At 36.3% G+C, this 20710-nt stretch overlaps 3 protein-coding genes across 5 annotated transcripts; 2 read left to right on the top strand and 1 right to left on the bottom strand.

The window, feature by feature from the left end:
• Positions 1–754: 754 nt before the first annotated feature.
• Positions 755–12838, bottom strand: tmem176 (transmembrane protein 176). Of its 2 annotated transcripts, none has more exons than XM_048196902.1 (6): positions 12575–12838; positions 1962–2072; positions 1787–1843; positions 1420–1566; positions 1197–1313; positions 755–1025 (listed from the first exon to the last, which is right to left on the bottom strand). In XM_048196902.1, exons 1-6 carry the CDS (start codon positions 12620–12622, stop codon positions 1011–1013), a joined length of 495 nt encoding a protein of 164 aa, XP_048052859.1. In that variant the 5' UTR covers positions 12623–12838; the 3' UTR covers positions 755–1010. The 2 variants fall into 2 exon arrangements, with proteins under 2 accessions (XP_048052859.1, XP_048052858.1); XM_048196901.1 differs by lacking the exon at positions 12575–12838 and adding an exon at positions 5243–5632.
• On the top strand, positions 5698–11139 carry si:dkey-9i23.16 (uncharacterized protein LOC571915 homolog). Its single transcript, XM_048196913.1, has 6 exons — positions 5698–5836; positions 8245–8344; positions 8497–8607; positions 8844–8900; positions 8985–9131; positions 10546–11139. Exons 2-6 carry the CDS (start codon positions 8258–8260, stop codon positions 10651–10653), a joined length of 510 nt encoding a protein of 169 aa, XP_048052870.1. The 5' UTR covers positions 5698–5836; positions 8245–8257; the 3' UTR covers positions 10654–11139.
• vps37c (VPS37C subunit of ESCRT-I) lies at positions 11294–20648 on the top strand. 2 transcript variants are annotated; one of them, XM_048196881.1, is made up of 7 exons: positions 11294–11968; positions 12388–12496; positions 13152–13244; positions 13489–13537; positions 15966–16137; positions 17330–17412; positions 18269–20648. In XM_048196881.1, exons 2-7 carry the CDS (start codon positions 12492–12494, stop codon positions 18893–18895), a joined length of 1029 nt encoding a protein of 342 aa, XP_048052838.1. In that variant the 5' UTR covers positions 11294–11968; positions 12388–12491; the 3' UTR covers positions 18896–20648. The 2 variants fall into 2 exon arrangements, with proteins under 2 accessions (XP_048052838.1, XP_048052839.1); XM_048196882.1 differs by lacking the exons at positions 13152–13244; positions 13489–13537.
• Positions 20649–20710: the final 62 nt, after the last annotated feature.

Here is a 20710-nt window from a genome sequence, read left to right as displayed (position 1 = left end):
TATTAGATAGAAAGATAAGACAAAAAGGTCTTGTTATGTGACTGACGAATTGCATTGAAAAGAAACTGTCTTGTTTTCTAGCAACTTAGCGAACATTTACATACCTGTAATCATTTATCAGAACATTAGAAGCAATCGAAACGACAATATAGGGCAATATGTAGCCAACAATAAGTGTTGTGACAAGTCATTCTAGCCTACACGTAGCAAGTTTTTTTTTTTTTTTTTTTTTATAGATAGGCCTAGTTAGATGCCTAAACCATGGTCTCAGTGTCATCCGGATGGAAATATGCTTCTGCCTATCAGCCCATGTGTGGACATTTTCTAAGTGTATCTATTTCTTAGCCAATCAGAATCATTTAATCTTAAGTAATGAGGTAGTTTAGTGACTGGTGTAAGGTTTAATTGCTGTGGAAATGTGATTGTACGGAGAGCGGCCTATGAACTCTTTGTGAGTACTGAAGCAGTATTCTGCTGATGCAAACTATTCTATTCAGTAAAATTTCCATTCATCATATCTGGTCCTTGGGTCTTTTACTGTAAAATTCATTACAATAGATTAGAAATAGAATAGAAGGTGTAATAGGTCAAATGTTGATTTAAAAAAAAATGCATCTTTAGCTGTTTCTTGAAAATGGCTAAAGATTTAGCTGGAGAAGCTGAAATGAGCAGAACATCATACTGTGCTGTTCTAAATTGTAAAATAAAACCACAAAATATCTCTTTTAAACTTGAAATGTAACTTCAATAAAAGGAATGTTTAGATGTTTATTTTAATGATATTAGATAAAAAATATACAATTCACTTTCAATTCACTTTCACTTAATATACAATATTTCAGTGCATTGCATTCTTGCACATATAAGCATTGGTTACAAGAAAAAACACGTACATGTATATGAAGTGGATATAGTTTAAGGACCTCTGATTTAAATCCAAAAATGTCATACACGGGGGTACAAATCATACAAATGTCATACATGGGATGATCAGCATCCTAAGCAGGATGTCATTCACTCACAGTCTGAGAGAAAGAGAGAGAAATCCATATGGTTAGCAAACTATACGTTTAAAACACTTATAAATATAACACAACATTTCATAATGTTTGTGAGAAGATTATTGTTTCCATATTAAACTTTTTAAACAACATATTTTTAAAACAATAAAATAAACTATTTTTTATTTCTCTTACCGTATAGCCTGTAAAGTTCCTCCTCTGATTATACAGCATAACTGCGAAAGTAGAGGACAGTGCTGTCTGGACAATATTGACCATTGAGATGGTTATCTTCACTCCTGTGCTGAATTTCTGTTTTGAAGAAAGAGTCCTTACTACAATATACAACTGTTTAATTGTCTTTTCATACTTAATATAACATAATAGAACTCTTATATATAGGGTTTGAGATCCATACAGTGGCATAATGATGGTGATCGCACAAGTGGTCTGGTCCCTGTTGGCATCTGGTTGTCGGATTGGAAATAATGTCAACATAGTACAGGATAAGTGCAATAACTGAGATGATTATGGTCACAACAGAGACTGCCAAGCAAACAGAGACCTAAAGACAAGAGCAACTTTAATCATTTTTGTCATTTTAAACAAGTGAATTAGATTTTGCTGACAGAAACTTTACATGAATATGCCTGCTGTTGTGGAGCATTTGTATTTGATTATTGGTCATAACTGAATTACATTATAATACACTAACTTTATATGCTATATCTAGATTATGCTCTAACATTGCTTGTTAGTCTGTCCTGTTGTAAATTCAAACTCACTGTCTTAATGGTGGCAATTTTTTCCACTGCTATTGCAGCTGCACCTGAAATGACAAACTGTTTGGAAAAAAGAGGACACAATGGTTGGTGGTTATACAGTATACTTTACACTTAATACTTTGTTATCACCTTAATACATAACCATTACGTCCTAGGCTTACTAGTGTAATATTACCATAAGGCCACTCCACCATGGCACTCCAAAGTTAAGCAGCATTGTGGCCTCAGCAGAGAGCAGAGGTATAGAATAGGAGATGATCAGCAATCCTAATACTATCTGAGAGACCTTTGAGAGACAGAAAAAGCAAAAGAAATAACTCAGTAGGAACTTTATGCATAAATATAACTTAGGTTTTTGTAATCTAATTCAGGTGACATGAAACTTCAATCAATTTTAGTTGCTATTAAGGTGCGATGTTGTAATTTTTCTAAATATATGTTAGCACATTTTTCACTGTTAACCATCTGGTGCTCTTTTGTCATTTCTGACAGAAAAGTTTTACTTTTTATATATATATATATATATATATATATATATATATATATATATATATATATATATATATATATATATTTATTTATTTATACACACAAACACACACTTCATCGGAATGGTACAAAACTTGGTAAAGGTTTTGGCACTATGTGAAAAAAAAATTGACATGGACATGATTCAAAAAGGTTAAATGGTCCTGAATAAAATAGTCACACTTCTCCTTGTGGTCAAAAATGACCATGGCTGAGCCTGAAAACTTACTTAAAGACTTGTTTCCTCACTGCTCTATCAGGCAATGACTTTGCAGGCAGCTTCTGAATCGGTGCATCGGTTTAATGATAGGCTGAGTGAGCTTTGGTGATAACTAAGCAAATATTTAAGTTCTACAATAGTAATTTCTCACTAGAAATGACATCAGAAGTGGAAAACGTACATTTACACAAAAAATGACCACCAACTGCAACTTTCAGACACCATCTTTATTTTTTAGGTCAACTGTCAGAATGGAAAGCACATGATTGTGGGATATCAAAGGCATGCTGCTTTCAAAAATTGATCAGATGAAGGTATCTCAGGAGACAGGAAGTAATATTGGATTTGGACATGCCTTGATGCCGTCCTACCTTGGAATGCTCCCTTCGAAGGCAGCATTATTAAGCTTTCGGACGTAGCCTGCATTGGAAATGAATGGGAGACAAATTTTTATCTAGTGGAAATGTTTGGTACTTCACCCAAACAAAATCTTACTAAAAGCAAATTTTTTGAGATATCACTCTCAAATTTGAAACACAGCTTGTTTAGATTTATGGCTAAATAAAATATAGTAAAATCATTTAAATGAAAGAATATATATATTTTTTTCTGTCATTTTTGACCACCACACGAAGAGCACCAGAGGGTTAAGCAATAGTTGTATGAGTTGTCATGCTAAATTGTGAATGTAGTCATGCAATCCCTTCAATTCATAATACAAAATGGTCTCCTGTCTCCATGCTGGAACACCGTATTGACCCATCAGAAGCCAAGACAGGAATTATCTGTTTTATAATTAATATACTACATGGATTTTTAGTTTTAAATTTATATTTTCTTAAGAAATATTGTTTAACATAAACATAAATACCTGTAAGGTATAATTGGTCTAGTAGGCAAAATGGCCGTGATTTAAAATTGTAAAAATGGACAGGGGACCAGAAGTAGTGATGGCCATACTGAAAATAAAGAATCAGAATTTAATAAAATTCTACTGTAAAGGCTTATACTGTGTCCTGTTTGTGTTCTAAATTTCCATGTTCCCTGAATCATGAGCCCTAAGAGATTTGGGTACCACTTTACAAGAAGGTTCATTAGTTAAACAATAGTTAATGTATTAACTAACATGAACTAACCATGAGCAATACATTTGTTACTGTATTTACTAATCTTTGTTAAAGTTAGTTAATGGAAATACAGTTGTTCATTGTTTGTTCATGTTAGTTCACACTGCATTAACTAATGTTGACAAGATTTTAATAATGTATTAGTAAATGTTGAAATTAACATTAACAAAGATTAATAAATGCTGTAGAAGTGAAGTTCATTATTAGTTCATGTTAACTAATGTAGTTAACTAATGTTAACTAATGAACCTTATTGTAAAGTGATACCAAGATTTGGAGGACTATAAAGATATTATTTAGGATTATACTTTATACAGATATCCTCCTGGGACCCAGGAATAGAATTTTGTCCTCTGTAGTGGACATTATATTTTTGTGATTTTCTCTGACATCATACATGATGTCACAGTTTTAAATCTAAATGTCCTGCACATTCAGGGCTTTTCAGAGATACCAAATGTTCGGAGGTTTCACCATGACCACTCCCTAAATTTAGTGATCAAATTTAACACCCTTATGGAAATATGATATTTTGTTATAACTTATTATCATTTACATCTGACTAATTTTCAAATTGTTTGTCATAAATCAACATCTCAAGAAAATATTATGGGTTTTCAAATTAAAATACGACTTTCTGTTATGAAATAGGACATCGATTTTATACATGTCCTCTGTAGAGGACACTATAGGACATAAATCATGTTTATCAGGCATTTTGGGAGACACAACAAGTTAATAATGAAATAAATTATATATCAATATTCCTATTAATTATTAGATATTATTATGAAAATGTTTCCAATTATTACTCCCATTATTACACCACATTTCATTACATGTTACACATTAATATGCAAATTATATACATTATGTATAGATATTATGTATAGATGCATTGTATTGAATGGGAAAACCCATGTATGGCTATATTACCCACATATTACATAAAGTAAAATGGTATATCAATTCATTCCATTATATCTTTCATAACATAGTTGAGAATCATCTTTATACAAAGTTTCGTAAAAAAAAAAAAAAAAAAAAAAAAAAAAAAAAAAAATGCTGAAGCCTAAAATTTGATTGGTGAATAATAATAAAAAATCCCATTGTTTTTGCCTTTCATGTCATTTTATTTTTTATACAACTTAGTCCTTGTGTCCACTACAGAGGACATAGCATATGCATTTTTTTCATTTGTTTCTAATGCTCTAAACAATGATGTGAAAAAATACTAAATTCAAAAAACTTTTTTTTTTCTGGGTCTCAGGACAAGGTGCAAAGAGCAAGGAAACAAGAATGGAAGATAAATTGGAAATAAGTAAAATTATCCAAATATTTGCACACATTATTTTTTGCTGTAAGCAAATGTATTGGTCTTTCCCCTGTAACAGAATAAAGACACTTGCTTTGTGAAGTTAATTCATAAAATTACCACCGAAAAGAAACCCCAAAGTTTACTATACGTCTCTTTAAAAAAAAAAAGAAAGAAGAAGATGTGAGTTATGCCAGAACACGTCGTGTGAGAATCTGTGCGGAGCCCTTTAGGATTAATGAAGCCATAACACGACGTTCACTCACCCCGAATATTTTGGGCTCCCCCTTCTCGATGCTCTCCCGTAGAGCTTTTTGTTTGTCTTCCAACTTTTCCTCTACCTGACTTGGGCCAGTGTTCACAGACAGGTCCGTCGACACTGTCAAAGTCATCCTTCGTTTCAAGTAAGTTAGGTTTGTAACAAGGGATAACAATTGCGACACGTTTTTAAAGTTACAGTTAAGTAGACACTTTTAAGTACAACAAACTCAGAGCGAATGCAAACGCAGGGCGAAATTCCGCATGAATGACTGAGAAAGGCTGACCTATAAAACTAAAAGGACTCTAGGCGATTCTTTGAGCTGTTTGTAGTGTGATGGCAGGACCCTTTTCTTCTCCTGTTGAGCAACCTCGTCTGTAAGTGCGCAATAATTCCAAATAAAATGTCTAGTCTTCTTTCTTTCTTGAATAGAAAAAGAGTTAGACCCTCCCTTGCGTTTTTATGCAAGCATTGCAAAGAAAAGGGGTCTGTCCAGCCCCCTTCCCCCAATAGGAGCTTTTATGTGTTTTCGATCACTTCATAAACAGCTCTGTTCCTCTCTGCCACGAGCTTTCTAGAATTCGCAGAAACTACATTCGAGGTGAGTCGCTCGTGCATTATTTTAAAGGAAATTACATTTGATTAGACATAGTTATCATCAATATCATATACAAGCATATTCATGAATGTATTTCATGCTGATGTCTGAAACTAAAAGAGTGCACTTGAAGTGTGCAGTGGTTTGCAGTGGTTATCATCAGGGCCGCATTAAAGGTGCTAAAGAGGATGTTTTGTTTTATACATTTTTGCAATATTACTTGAAACTGTCTTTACTAACTGATAAAAGACTATTTATTAGGTGCACTAAAAGTAATAATATTAATATACATCATCTGTGCACGAGGTAGGGCCTTAAAAACATCAGCCAATCGTTTACGCGATCATCACGTAAACGATTGGCCCTCTGGCTTGTCAATCACTGCCATGACGTTCCTTGTGAGAGACGTGCGCGGCTGCGCGCTCCAGTAACTTTCCACACTCCACAGGCGCCGCATGCGATGTTTTTGTCCGGAGACAGGAATAACAACTGCAGATTATGAGTTACCTGCGGTGAGTCCGACATAATGAATCCACTAACACGATACAGCAAATGCCGGTGGTAAACACTCGTGTTCCAATACTCGTGCACGAATTTTGGGAGGCGTTCCATCGAAAGGAAGGGGGGTTGTTCTTACGCATGCGCTCATTTAAAAAACTCAGTAACAGTCTTTGGTTTCTCAGTCAACGAAAAGATCCTCTTTATCATCTTTAAGACTACAAGGGGCCCTTCATCCACCAGAACTATTACCTAAATTCACTCAATCCTCTTAATCACAAAGTGAAAGTTATCAGCCTTTTATTTTGCATGAATAAATGCCATTACCAAAAAATCCGAACCTATAGGTCTGTTATAAAATATAATTATCACTGCATGAACTACATATTGGCACATAGTCTGAACTATTTGTACAGGCTACTCATTTCGAAGGCTGCATCCTCCGGAGGTTGCATTTGAAGGCTGTATTGAGGCCGGCTCATTTAAGAAAAACAACCGTTGGATTGCAAAGTAAGAAAGAAAATACAGCATTTTGCACCTCACGAGGAATAACCATCAATTTTATTATGGTTACTTTTCTTAAATAAGACATCCTTAATTATGCATGCAGCCTTCAAATGCGAGCTCCGGAGGACGCAGCCTCTGAAATGAGAATTGTTGTTGACATGAAGTCTCAGTCTTCCAGTCTCAGTGTTTGAAGGCGGGTCAAAATAGATGTTGTTCGTGAGCAACCTACTGCCATTACGCAATTTTTTACATTGTTATGTAGGTTTGTAACAGGAAGTGAGACTGGAATTGCTGAAGACTCATTTCGGCAGTTCAGAATCAATTCATTCTTTAAGGCAAAAATTACTTACACACGCAAGTTCCATCCAAATGTTTAATGTCATGATTGTTACCATCTATTTGCATTAGTTTATATCCAGCTGGTCGCGTTTATCGATTCGTTTTGCCGCAAAGTTGCATAATTAAAAATAAGTGTCATGCAGCAGACATATATAGGCCTATAAACAAATCAGAAATGCATTCGATTTCAGTTCTCTTTTATCATCACTGTAATACAATACAAATCTTATTTAAATAATAATCAGTGTTCTGAAATTGAAGCAAATAAAGTGTAAAAAGGAAGCACATCTCGCGCATGACATGGCGTTCTAAAGCCATGAATCAGTTCAGCTAAGTTAAAATCAGTAAAAAAAAAAAGCTTTAAAAAGCGTCTCGAGACCTTGCGGTTTCCCCCATTCCACTGCCCGCGTCTCGCGTTTTTCAAAGCAAAAACGCGTTCTGTGTGAACGAGCCCTATGAGTGAACGCACACACAGGCAGCGCCACTGGGTCTGTCCGTGTTGTCCAGATACTGGTTCTGTGAGTTGCTTGCTGCTAGACGCGGCACTTCACGCGCAGGACCGCACATGTATTCAACGCAAACCGATGTTAAAGGGACAGTCATCACATTATAAAATGCGGTTGTATTTTTTCCGGCTTAAGCCCAGGAAAGCCCGCGTGCATTAATGCGGCCCAGGTTATCATGCCTATTTGTGATTTTATGCTGTACAAATAAAAAGGAAGGAGCTGTTTTGAACATCTGGGCAGTCCAGCCCCCTTAAGGAAATGAATGTAGTGTACTAAAGTTTTTTTTTCTTCCTCTGCAGTGCTGTTGAGTAATCAGAATTGTATCAAGCTGTGCTGCTCTTCTCTCCAGCCACATTTTCTGTATTCTATCCGCCCACTTCCTCTCCTCACAAACATGTTTTTCTCCAACAGCATCTGTATTCCCGCAAAACGTTCCATTATTCCAGGGGGATCAGATCATGTTTCATACTAACTCTCTCACTATTATCTCAGACTGTAGGGAGCCATTATAATCTGAACTTTGAAATGTCCCTATTTTTCACTCCCTCGGTTGACTTTTAGTGGGCTGTTGAAGATGTCAAGCACTCAAACACAGTCTGCTGACTCAGATCCTCCCAAATTTCAACGTCTGTTCAAGTTTCATGACCCTGAAGTGGTGGCAGTAAGTGGATGTGGGCCAGTTTTTTTTTTTTTTTTGTCATTAAGGAAGAGAGATAACAGTATCTTACTCACTGTAACAGTTTTCTTTGAGATGTTTTGTTGTTGAACATTTGTTTGAAATTGTTTTCCTCACCATTGTTTTTCCCTCTCTAGGTTATGGCAATATTACTAGGTTTGTTCCAGCTCCTCCTGACTGTACCAACTTACAGCATCAGCATTGATATGAAATATATGTTTGTGTGCCCCCTCTGTATTGGTTCTGTGGTATGTTTATTTAATAACTACGATACTGTAGTTGTTATGTTTTGAATGATCGTTATAGTCTTATGATTTGCCAAAATGAAAAACAAACACAAAATATATAAAATAAACACACAAAAAAAACATTTACATAAAATAAACATTTCATATGTCCCAGTGACCTTTTCCTTTTAATTCTGATGTTTTTATCTCTCTCTCTCTCTCTCTCTCTCTCTCTCTCTCTCTCTCTCTCTAATTAGTCTGTGCTTGCTGGATCCTTTGGAATGGCATCTGAAAGAACTCCTAGGAGAGCACTGGTAAGTTCACTATGTTCTTCGTTTGGGTGTGGATTATTCCAACATATACAGTAATAAGCAATAATGTTGTTTTCTCCCTATAAGCTAAAATACTGTCTGATCTCTGGTATTGCTGGCCTGGTGGGGACACTGATTGGTCTTGTTCTGTACGGTTATGCCACAAGTAACTCTCCAGTCCTCCGTCCTTGCCCAAATGAATCATATTTTAGTTGTCCAGAAAAGGTTTTTCAAGTAAGTGCAAATCATTGATTGATCCTGCTATTAGTCAGTTACACAAAAAAAAGAAGACAAAAACCCTGTGAATTGCATTATTTTATTCAGCATTAAAGGATTAGTTCACTTTCAAATTAAAATTTCCTGAAATTTACTCACCCCCATGTCATTCAAGATGTTCATGTCTTTCTTTCTTCATTCGAAAAGAAATTAAGGTTTTTATGAAAACATTCCAGGAGTTTTCTCCATATAGTGGACTTCAATGGAGCCCAAACAGTTGAAGGTCAACATTAGTTTCATTGCAGCTTCAAAATGTTCTACACGATCCCAGACAATGAATAAGGGTCTTATCTAGAGAAACCATTGCTCATTTTCAAAAAAAAAAAAAAAAAATAATAATAATAATAATTTTTAAACATTTTAAAGGTGCTCTAAGTGATGTCACGCGTTTTTAGGCCAAAACATTTTTTGTCACATACAGCAAACATCTCCTCACTATCCGCTAGCTGCCTGTCCCCTGAACACACTGTAAAAAAACGCGGTCTCTGTAGTCACCACAAGCTCCGAAAACGGCAATAAAAACAAACTGGTGCAGCCTGAACCAAAAAACATAATAAACATGCTCCAGCCAATAACCAACAAGAATGATTTTAAATGCGCATTCATGACTGTTTCAGGAAGCATGGAACGGAGGGTCTAGCTATCCTCTGTTTTGTTTGACAACACTTCGAACATAAACAGGAAGTTACTCCACCCAGGATCACTTAGAGCACCTTTAACCATAAATGCTCATCTTGAACTAGCTCTCTTCTTCTTCTTCTTCTCTATTTGAATTCCGGCAGTGTAGACGCTGCTAAGTGTATTACTGCCCTCCACAGGTTAAAGTTTGAACTAATTGTTATATACTTGCACTAGCATATTGTATGACAATTTAGTTCAAACTTTGACCTGTGGAGGGCAATAATACACTTAGCAGCGTCTACACTGCCGGAATTCAAATAGAGAAGAAGAAGAGAGCTAGTTTAAGATGAGCATTTATGGTTAAAACTTATAAAATGTAAAAAAAAATTTAGAAAATGAGAGATGGTTTCTCTAGATAAGACCCTTATTCCTCGTCTGGGATCGCTGTAAACTGTAATTTTGACCTTCAACCGTTTGGGCTCCATTAAAGTCCACTATATGGAGAAAAATCCTGGAATGTTTTCATCAATAACCTTAATTTCTTTTCGACTGAAGAAAGAAATACTTGGATAGCATGGGGGTGAGTAAATTATCAGGAAATTTTAGTTTGAAAGTGAACTAATCCTTTAATGGAGAATGTATTTAGGCCAAAAATCACATATTATCAAATACTCTTATGTTTTTTGCTAAATATAAACTTCAAATTTTTACTGTAAACTCATTAAATCTTTTTTTGTTGTTGTTTTGACAGGGCTTTTACAAAGCGATCTCTGGGCAGCTGTTGTTTTATGATATTGCAGCTTTGGTTCTTCATTGTTTCCTAACATTTTCTGCATTTAAAGGACTAAGAATACACTGAGATCACATGTACATATACCATACACATCTCTTTGTTCATTTTATGTAGGAGCAATTTTAATTATTAGACTGCTCTAAAACATTATCATTGCTATTGTCCTTGTTTTTTCCTTAAATAGCCTATTGTCATATACAAAGTACAGATTTGGAAGTTTTGTGAAACTGGAGACAGTAGCTTGCTATACACCGCATTTAACCCATTATAGCCTAACTCAAAATGTAAGTTTAATTGCTACCTTTAATTTTTATCGTAAAACGTGTTGCCATTACAACCTGCAATGATGGTCTTTTGCTAATGAAACCCTGAAAACTAATAAAATCACAAAAAAGACCAATGGATGTAATCGAATATGCAAAAAACTAAAAATATGCAGCTGGAAATGATTTTCTACTATGGGTGTCTCTTTAGTGTTTATATATGTAAATATGTGAGACAATTCTTCAAACCCAACATCTTACTAATATTAAACTTTTATATAAAAAAAAATAATAGTTGTCTGTGTGGTGAAATATTAGGACCAACCCTACTGCCATGTCACATATGGAATATTCCCGTCACATCGGGGTTTCCCTTTCAGTCAGCTCAGAGCCGCTGAACGTAGGACCACACCATATAATGTCAAAGATAGGGGAGCATAATGCTATTTTCACGAAAATATGAGAATGCCTTTCAATTGTCTGCACTATAAAACCTTTATACAGTTATTTAAGCATTACTCTAAAACTATATGTGATTTTCCAGACAAGAAAGGTAAATATTGTTTTTATTGTATTTTAAAGATATCTCACGTCCCTTGACAAAATCGATAATGGTCTCATCCAAAGATGGCCGCGATATCTGTCAACGAGAAGTGAAACTTTCCCTTAAGAATAGGAATATACCCCGTTAATTAACCTTTATTTGTACTATTTTGCTCTAACTGACATCGATACTGTTTTACCGGACACATATTATTATGTCTTTCTGAGTTGTTATTTCGTCCGACGCCGTTTTGTATTGAATAGCATTCCGCCTTGCCCAACTGCTCTCTTTTAAGTGAGCTAGCCGTCCAGCTAACCGCGAGGAGATTCCAGTCTCCAGGAATAATTTCTCGCACATTTTTCTACTCTGTCGCGCTATATAACGCGCGACACCTCGTACCGATACTGTGTCGTACGTGTTCCTCGCTCAAAGCGGGTTTTATCGCTAGAGACGCTCGCGAGGTAGTTGTCAGTCTCAGCGCTTCCGTCTACATCTTGACGTCACTCGCTTCCAATTAAGTTTGATGTTTTTCCATGAGCACCCTGAGGAGAGGACTTTGATTTGCTTGTACCTTGTAAGTATTGGATCTGTTCTTTTAATATATAACAAGCAGTTAGAGTTAGTCTTAGTTCCAATGGCACAATTCTTCGCAATACTTTTAAGTAGTCCACTGTTACATGTACTGTCTGAATGACAGATGACTGCTATAAATGGTTCAGATTATCAAGTCTTCCAGTAGTAGTTTCATGTCCAAATGACACTTAGCAAGTATTCACTGACAGTATAGTTCAACTTAAAAGGATCCAAAATTAAAATTCTGCCAACATTTAACATTCATGTTGTTCCAAACCTGTATGACTTGCTTTCCTTCTGTGGAACACAGTACTGTATGAGATGTCAATTGTATGCTGGCCTTATGAATATGATAAGCTGACTGTAATGTAATAAGTAAATTATTAGCACGCATTAGTAAACATTTCTGTTGATCTTCAGCTGGCCTAGCAAATCAATGGAGAAGCTTCAAGACCTCAGCCAGTCCGAGTTGCAGAATTTGCTGGACAACTCGGAGCGGGTGGAGTCTATGGCACTGGAGTCTGATGAGGTAAGATGATGATGATAACTGATCTTTGTTTAAGGCATAATTCACCCGAAAATGAAAATTCTGTCATTATTTACTCACACTTATGTTGTTCCAAACCCACATCATTTTGCTTCCTCCGTGGAACATAAAAGGAGATCCTCTCTTCTATGCAATGAAAGTGAATAGTGTCCAGGCTCCAAAAAACAAAACAAAAAGAGCCCCATAAAGTACCTTAGCAGTACTTCTTAAAGGGATAGTTTACCCAAAAATGAAACTTTGCTGTTAATTGACTCACCCTCCAGGCCATCCAAAGTGTAGGAGTGTTTTTTTCCCCAGTAGAACAGAAGAGAATATTTTTAACCGAAACCGTGGTCCTTGGTGATTCATATAATGCAAGTCAATGGCTACTGTCACTTTGGGAGTCCAAAAAATATATACAGGCAAAACAAAATTAACACACGTGGCTCCTGACGATACATTGGGGTCGTAAAAAGTGAAATGATCGGTCTGTGCGAGAAACTCAACATTATTTACAACAATATTACCTGTAATCCACAACCTCGGCAAACAGTTCTGGCGGTTCATGGCAGTTTGGAGCGCGAGCTTCCTGTCGCATAATGACGTATGTGCGGGATCAACCTCACACGTGAGCTGACACTGTGTTTGTTTACAACAGAGAAGGAGGACGAGTGTGTTGTATTGTTCATCATAATGGTACTTACTTCTGTTTATCCTGGATGCCGCAACCTATATCCATCTTACTTTACAGGTAAGAGCGGGCGTGGCCATTTGTAAATTTAATGTGTGTGGCTTCTGGTGTCATTTGGCAGTTTTTTTAGCTGTACAAAACAGCTCATTATGCTGCTTGATGTTGCAAACCGGTATTTCTTACCATATTATTTTAATGTATTGTCTTAATTATAAACACTCAAAACAGTTTACTGCACTTTGGTATTATTTTCGTTATTTCCCTATAGCTGCTAATAAATCAAAAGTTTCGTTTTCTTGCACAGACCGATCGTTTCACTTCTTAAGACCTCAGTGAAGCCACCTGAGCCACAGGTATTCATTTTGTTTTGTCTGTATATATTTTTTTGACTCCCAAAGTGACTGTAGCCATTGACTTGCATTATATGAATCACCAAGGACCACGGTTTCAGCTAAAACTCTTCTATTCTGTTCTACTGAAGAAAAAAGTCACCTACTACATCTTGGATAGCCTGAGGTTGGGTCATTAACACCTAATTTAACACCATTTTTGGGTGAACTACCCTTTTAAGACTCATGCGTCATTTTCCAAGTTTTTTTGGTATAAGTAGTCCAACAGACCAAAGTTTTATCTACTAAAATTATTCCTTGTCTGCCATACTGCTCAAGTCTACTGTTTGTAGTTTGAATATGTACATATTCAGAATATGTGTCAGGATCGATTAAAAGGCCTTGTGAATCATTAACGTCAAACCTACTGTTACACATTATTATGTATAATATTTGAATATACGAGATCGTAAAAGATATTTCAGAGCTTTGGCAGAGGAGAAATTTTTTTTGTGAATGATTGGTACTTCCATAATGAATGTGAGATATGTGTTGTCTTTCTCATCTTGATTACCTTGATTACCTGTAATTTGCCTTCTAAAAGGATTTGGTCAAAAATAAAATTAAGATTAAGTACAGAAACTTTGAATAGTCTCAAAAAAACCCAAAAAACACTACAGTGGATTGATGTTTTTGACCCTTATCTATAAAAGTGAACAATCAGAGCTGCATTTCCCACAAGCATCATAAGCCTAAGTAGATTGTAGAGATCACTGGTGCCAGTGGATGTTGTGCTTGCATTGTTAAAAAATTTTTGTTTGAAATTGTAAAAAAGGATTATTTGAGTATGTTTTACAAGAAAAAAATTCATTTTTTCAAAATGTAAATATTTTATGCTTAGTTCACTGTGTTACTTACTGTCTCTGTTATTATTTACAAATTTATTATCAATTTCTGAGTGAAAATGGATTCTACACCAATTTTTTGTGTGATGTTTTTAGTAAATGCAGCACTGAAAGGCTAAAAAGTGCTGTTTGGAATGATGTAAAACTTTTATTTGAACAGCATTATTTTTGTGACACAGTAGTAGTCTGTGGTGTGATTAACTTGTTTATATTATTGAGACTTTATATTGTTTATATTGCTGTTCTGGACATGTTACCTTAATTTCCACAGCACAGTTAATGCTGCCTTTATGTGCTATTTGAATTTTAACGTAAATACGAATTTTCTATTAGGAAGACCTCTCAAGTCGTACTTACTACTGGGAAGCTCAGAGATAATTTTATACCCAAGTTTCCAAGTTGGGCGGGCCATAGACTTTAAACATGGCGGAGGGGAGAGCGATTGCTGCTATGACTGCTGTTCTTCATGGGGTTTTTCCACAACAGCTTCATCGCCTTGTTAAAGTATTCCATGTTTACATATATGAATAATTATTTAAAGCAAAATGTATGTTTTATACACAGAGAAAATAGCCTGTTTTTGACCAAAATTCCAAAATCATCAGCAAGCTCATTGTCTAGATAGTGTGGGAAATGTATAAATGGTTGTCAACGAATGGGAAACTAAATATCATTTTTGCTTTACTAAGATTTCCTCAATAAATAGGCAAGAAAAAACCTGTTGTCTTCCATGATTCCTGTTCTTTCAAGCAACAAAGCATGTGACAAAGAAGCAACAAAGAACGTGACAAGCTCGTAATCAAAACTTTAGAAGTGGGAAGTAGGAAATTTCAGACAGCACGTGAAGGCCGCGTAAAACATTACATTGAATTGTGTCATATCCATTCATCTCGGTAATCTCATGATCGCTTGATACAGAAATGACCACTACTACGCACCACAGCCATCGCTAAGTAAACTTCTCAGTCTTGACAGTCCTGCTGAGGATGGACTGTCCTTGTGTACTTCATAATGTCTGTGTGTTCCAACACACTGGTAATGAGAGAGCAGACACGGATCAGACTATCAAATACCACCTTCTGATTAATTTATATATAACTAACAAGTGGCAGAAAAAATGGGATGAAAATAAAAATAAGCTGTATGAAATAAACCCTAGTATAAAAAGAAGTACCTTCCATAATTTCAAATCAAGACATGATCAAGTCGTCTTCACTTGGTGTAGACTGGGGCACTCAAGACTTACCCATGGGTTTTTATTAATTGGCGAAGTTCCTCCTTTATGTCTCTCATGTAAAGTTCCTTTGACTATTAAGCTTATTCTGTTGAATTGTAATTTTTATGATGCTGCTAGAAAATGCTTTTATTCAGAAACATGCTCGCATGGAATGTTTCAAAATGTACCACCTGAATGTATTTTAGATTTTCTATCTTATGTTAAGTTGAAATGTTTTATATAATGTAAATTTTATGAATGATACTGACCTTTTTTTGCCATGTAAACAGCCATGATGCTAACATGTGTCACTTTCTTTCTTCTCCTACAGATTCAGAACATTCAGCTGGAGAGGGAGATGGCTCTGGCTGCCAACCGCAGTCTGGCCGAGGAAAACCTGGACATGAAGCCCCGTCTCGAAAATGAGAGGGCGCGACTGGTGGAGAAATACACTGAACTGGAGGAAGTGAGGGAGAAATACAAACAGCACTGTGTCCTGAGAGGTAAGAGAAAAGAGGGATTGATTTGGGTTAGAAAAGTAAAGGTTTCAAAGAGAATGCAGGAATGAATGCTGGGTAAATTGATGTAAAATGAAGGGGGTGAGAAATTGATTGTTTTCAGAGTAGGTTTTCTGAAACCAAGAAGGAGAAGCGAGTAGTTTTGCACTGACCAGAAATTACTCATGTTGGTAATGTGTTTTTTTATTTTCCCAATTTAAACAGGAACAATTTGGGATTGTCATAGAAAATAAATAAATTGAATATATTATAAACTGCATAGCCTTTTTGAAATTCATGTTTTTATAAAGTTACCAAACCAACCAACCAACCAACCAACCAACCAACAATATCAAATTTCTTTTTATACCTTAACAATAATTGTATTGGCAAGCCTTGAGTTTTTTTTATTTTACTTTATTTTAATCTTTTTTTTTTTCTTTTCTTCTGTTTTTGCTATTTTGTTAGCTGTATTTAAAAAGTGTATATCTTAAAGTCTTAATGTCCTGTTGTTGTATATTGGCAAATTTTTGAAATGAAAATTAAAACATCTTAGGAAGTTTTTAAAAAGTGTTTCGGTGTTATATATGGAAACTCATTTGAATATTCTAAAAGGGAAAGCAGAATGATTTTTTATTTTTTTTTTTGAAAGATTCCATTGTTAGCACACTGCTTTCAGCGCAATGATTAAGTGAAATCAAAATTACAGTGTTCTTTCAACTTTTGTTCACACTACAGTTAAAGTGCACTTGCAGTTTTCATAGTACTTTCAGGCACCCTAGAGCCATGAACCTTTGAACAGACACAGAAATTCTTACTGGGTTTCTAAATGGAGCATGTTGTTCAGCCAGAAATTCCTGTATATGCGCATATGTTTGTCATATAGCGCTGTTCTATGAGCTTGTTTTGTTCTAGGATTCATTCTCCCCTCCCCCTTTTTGCATCTGTGACATTACATCACACAGAAGATATGTGTCTGGCCTATTTTTTTCTCTGTATTCTCTTTCACCTTTCTTTCTCTCAGTTCATTCATTACTGCTTTTTCCTTTGTTTAAAATTATTACACATTTCTAGCCAACTGAGTTGTTTGCATAACCGTTCTCATTTTTCGATTTCTTACTCTGATACAAGTCAACCTATTTATGTACCGGTTCTCTCTCACTTCTGTTTCTCTCTCTCCCCCTTTCCCTATTTGCAGACAGTATCATGGGGCAGGTGTCTCCGGAGGGCCTGTTGTCTCGTCTGCAGACAGAGGGCGCCAACACAGAGGCAGAATCAGAGGTGGGTCACCATCTTTTTTTTTTTTTTTTAATGATCAACATGTATTTTCTTTTTCTTTTCTTTTTCATTTTGATGTTTGTTTTCACTGCTGGTAAAACTGTCAGGGTTATCAGGGTTAAAAAGTGATCTGTGCTCTTGCGGTTTTGCACTGAAATAATCTATATAAGTTTATAATATTGACATTTTTATATGATATAATCTTGAAATTATATTAAAAATGATTAGTTCCTGTATATTTAAATTGCTAAAGTCTGGAAACCTTGATGTACTCATATATTGCATTTTCATATACACTACCATTCAACAGTTTGGAAACACCAAGATATTTTTATGGTTTTTAAATAAAATGCATTCTTCTGTTTACCAGTGTAAATTTAATTTAACATTTAATTTAATCAAAATATAATCAAACTATTAATATTGTAAATTATTATAACTAAAATGAATTTGAATCTAATTTATTATAATAAAAACATGTTACTATTAAGATATTTTAAAATTAAATTTCACGTAATTCTTGGCAAAGCCTTCAATCCAGAGCAGTCATTACTCTAGTCTACTAAGAAAATCTTGTTATGTAATCCTTAATATGATTCTTTGAACAGAGATCTTGAATAATACAGTTTTTTTTTTATAATTGAAATAGTAATTTATTAGTATTTGATTAATTCAATTCATCTTAGGTGAATAAAAGTTACAGTTTCTTTCAAAAATATGAAGTGTAACTGTTTCCAAAGTTTTGAATCTAATGTATATTTGTATTTAAAGTTTTATGAACTACTGAAGCATTACATAATGTTATAAAATTTGTCCCACAATGTGAGGATTTGAAAATCACTCAATCTCTTTCTCTCAGGTTCTAGCAGATGAGTTTCTGGAGGGTTCGATATCACTGGACTCCTTCCTCGAACGTTTCCTTTCCCTTCGCTCTCTCGCGCACATGAGACGAGTGCGCATTGAAAAGCTGCAAGAAATTCTCTGCCAAAAAAGCAAAGGGATAGGAGATGCTACAATGACATCACAACCCTGTACCAATCAGGATGCTGGATCATCATCGCCGTGGCAACAACAGCAGCCTCAGCAGCAGCAGAGCTCCAAAATCAATGCACCCTCCAATGCCTCCAGTTCTGCTCTCCCCTACTCCCCCTACCCCGTTGCTCCCCCCTCAGCCTCCACAGCGGGCACCACTAACCCTAGCACAGCGTTTCAGCCCTACCCCAGCCAGGGTGCTCCCTTCCCTCCATCGACAGGCTACTCCGCTCCCAGGCCTGCGTTTGGTGCTCCCGCTTGCCCATACCCCACCCAAGCCCCATTTCCTGCCCCACCGTTTGGGCAGTTTGGTCCCACGCCCGCTCCGTACCCCGCTCCATACCCGTATGGAGGGTTCAGCTACCCCACAGGCCCCCATGGGCCACCAACCCAATCACCCACAGGTAGACCGCTTTATAGGCCAGGTTTTGGGGTACCACAACCATACTCCTGAGCCACTGTGTGTGTCTGTCTTTCTCTTTTTCTCATCGTCCTCCCTCTCGTCTCTTTCCCTCCTTTCTCCTCCTACTCTGCCTTTTCCCTACCCTCAGATTTGTGGTTTGCGTACCCACGTCACATCCTGTTCCTGTCTGAGGCTTATAAAGACACTTGAGATTGAGCGTGTGCTTGTTTCCCCCATGAAACCTCAGTCAGAGACTCAATATGGGCGGCACAGTCTTAAACGGCTCAGTTTCTGTCCATTTTAAAGCATGTTTTCAAATCGGTTTGCAAAAATTGATATATTGATTATGTTCAATGACAAGATGCTTTTTTTTTTTTGTTTACTAACAACATTGTGTTACAGCTCAGCCTAATTTGGCTGTTTTTTTTTGTTTTTTCCAAGCATTTTGTCATCATTCTGCTGAGACAAACACACCACACTACATGGAAGCGTTACAGGCTCATTCTTTTGTCTATATCGACCCTTGTTGACAGTGTCAATCCAGAAAGCACAGCACCATTTTACATTATATCACAGATGAAAACTCCTTAATAAAGCCGAGCTTATTCTTTATCATGAATAAATTTAGACAACTTCCATGTGTGCAGATTTGAAATCCATGTCAGTGGGTGCAATGCGCCCTGTTACAAATGCTTAGTGTACCAATGCACCGATCAATCACTCCCAACCCTCTCGATACCTCTTTTGCTCCCTCTTTTTTCCTTTACACCCTTACACTCCATTTTTTTTTAAATATCACTCGACACTGATCAGATGGAATAGTCACTAGTAGGGACAGTGTACTAAACAAATTAAGCTAATATTAAAGGGAAAGCGGAGAACAAGGGATATTAATATAGACATATCTATCTGCTATAGCACAGGATTTAATGGGGCAGGTGAAGCATAACATAGCACAGAGCATATGCAAAGAAAATAGACGCTACATAACATGCTTACGTTAGTAAATATAGCATACAGCATCTACCGTTAAGGTAGAGAAAACCTTTTGTGGTAAAACTATGCAGACGAATGCGTGGCTGCATATTTTACACTTTGAATTTAGACACAGTGAGGCACAGCCAGCCAGTCAGCCATAACGTGGTTCGGACTGGATTCAAATCGAGAGCGTTTACACTATTTTGTGGTTTGTTTTGAGCCCACCTTCAGATTCTGCCACATAAATACCCCACTAGCCTCCAAAAACAAAGGTCTAGGCCTAACCAACAAAACGGCCTGTGCGTGTCATTATGAGGTGTTATTTAGTTCTGTAAAAGCCCCACCTAACTGAGGAGGACCATGTGAATCACACTAGCACTCCACACTAACAACCCCGAACTCTTTGGCAACAGGAGCTGGGAGCGGGGCCTTCGAACTGACCGCTTTAGAATAGGCGTGCGGGGTCACTCTTTATTTTTGTACTTTAAAGCAATTCAAAACCAGAGGCATCCTCAATCAAGCCTCGGGTGGCTTTGTCTAATTCATGAACTCAGTAATTAAGACTCAGGTTTGTAGCAAAACCCCCACGTTTAAGTTCCCTCCCCAGCACCTGGAGCGAGGGAGAGGGGTGATACGACACGAGGATGAGAGGAAAAAAAAAAAAAAAAAAAAACGGGATGAAAATTTTATTAGCACATTGATTTGCAGCATTAGAGGAAAGAGATTCTATTGCATTGGTTGTGATGACTGTAGCCTGTTAAAAGTGTATTTTTATTTTTATTGTCCTTTTTTCGGGTGTGAATATTAAACACTGAAGTTGATCTGATTTCTGTGTTGATTGGAATTTTTGACTTTTCTTCTTTTTTTTATTAGTAGTAGTAGTAGATG

This window comes from Megalobrama amblycephala, linkage group LG7, assembly GCF_018812025.1.
Source record: "Megalobrama amblycephala isolate DHTTF-2021 linkage group LG7, ASM1881202v1, whole genome shotgun sequence".
NCBI classification, from domain to species: domain Eukaryota; kingdom Metazoa; phylum Chordata; class Actinopteri; order Cypriniformes; family Xenocyprididae; genus Megalobrama; species Megalobrama amblycephala.
Note: the sequence above shows the minus strand (reverse complement) of the source record. Positions and strands in the feature narration are given on the sequence as shown.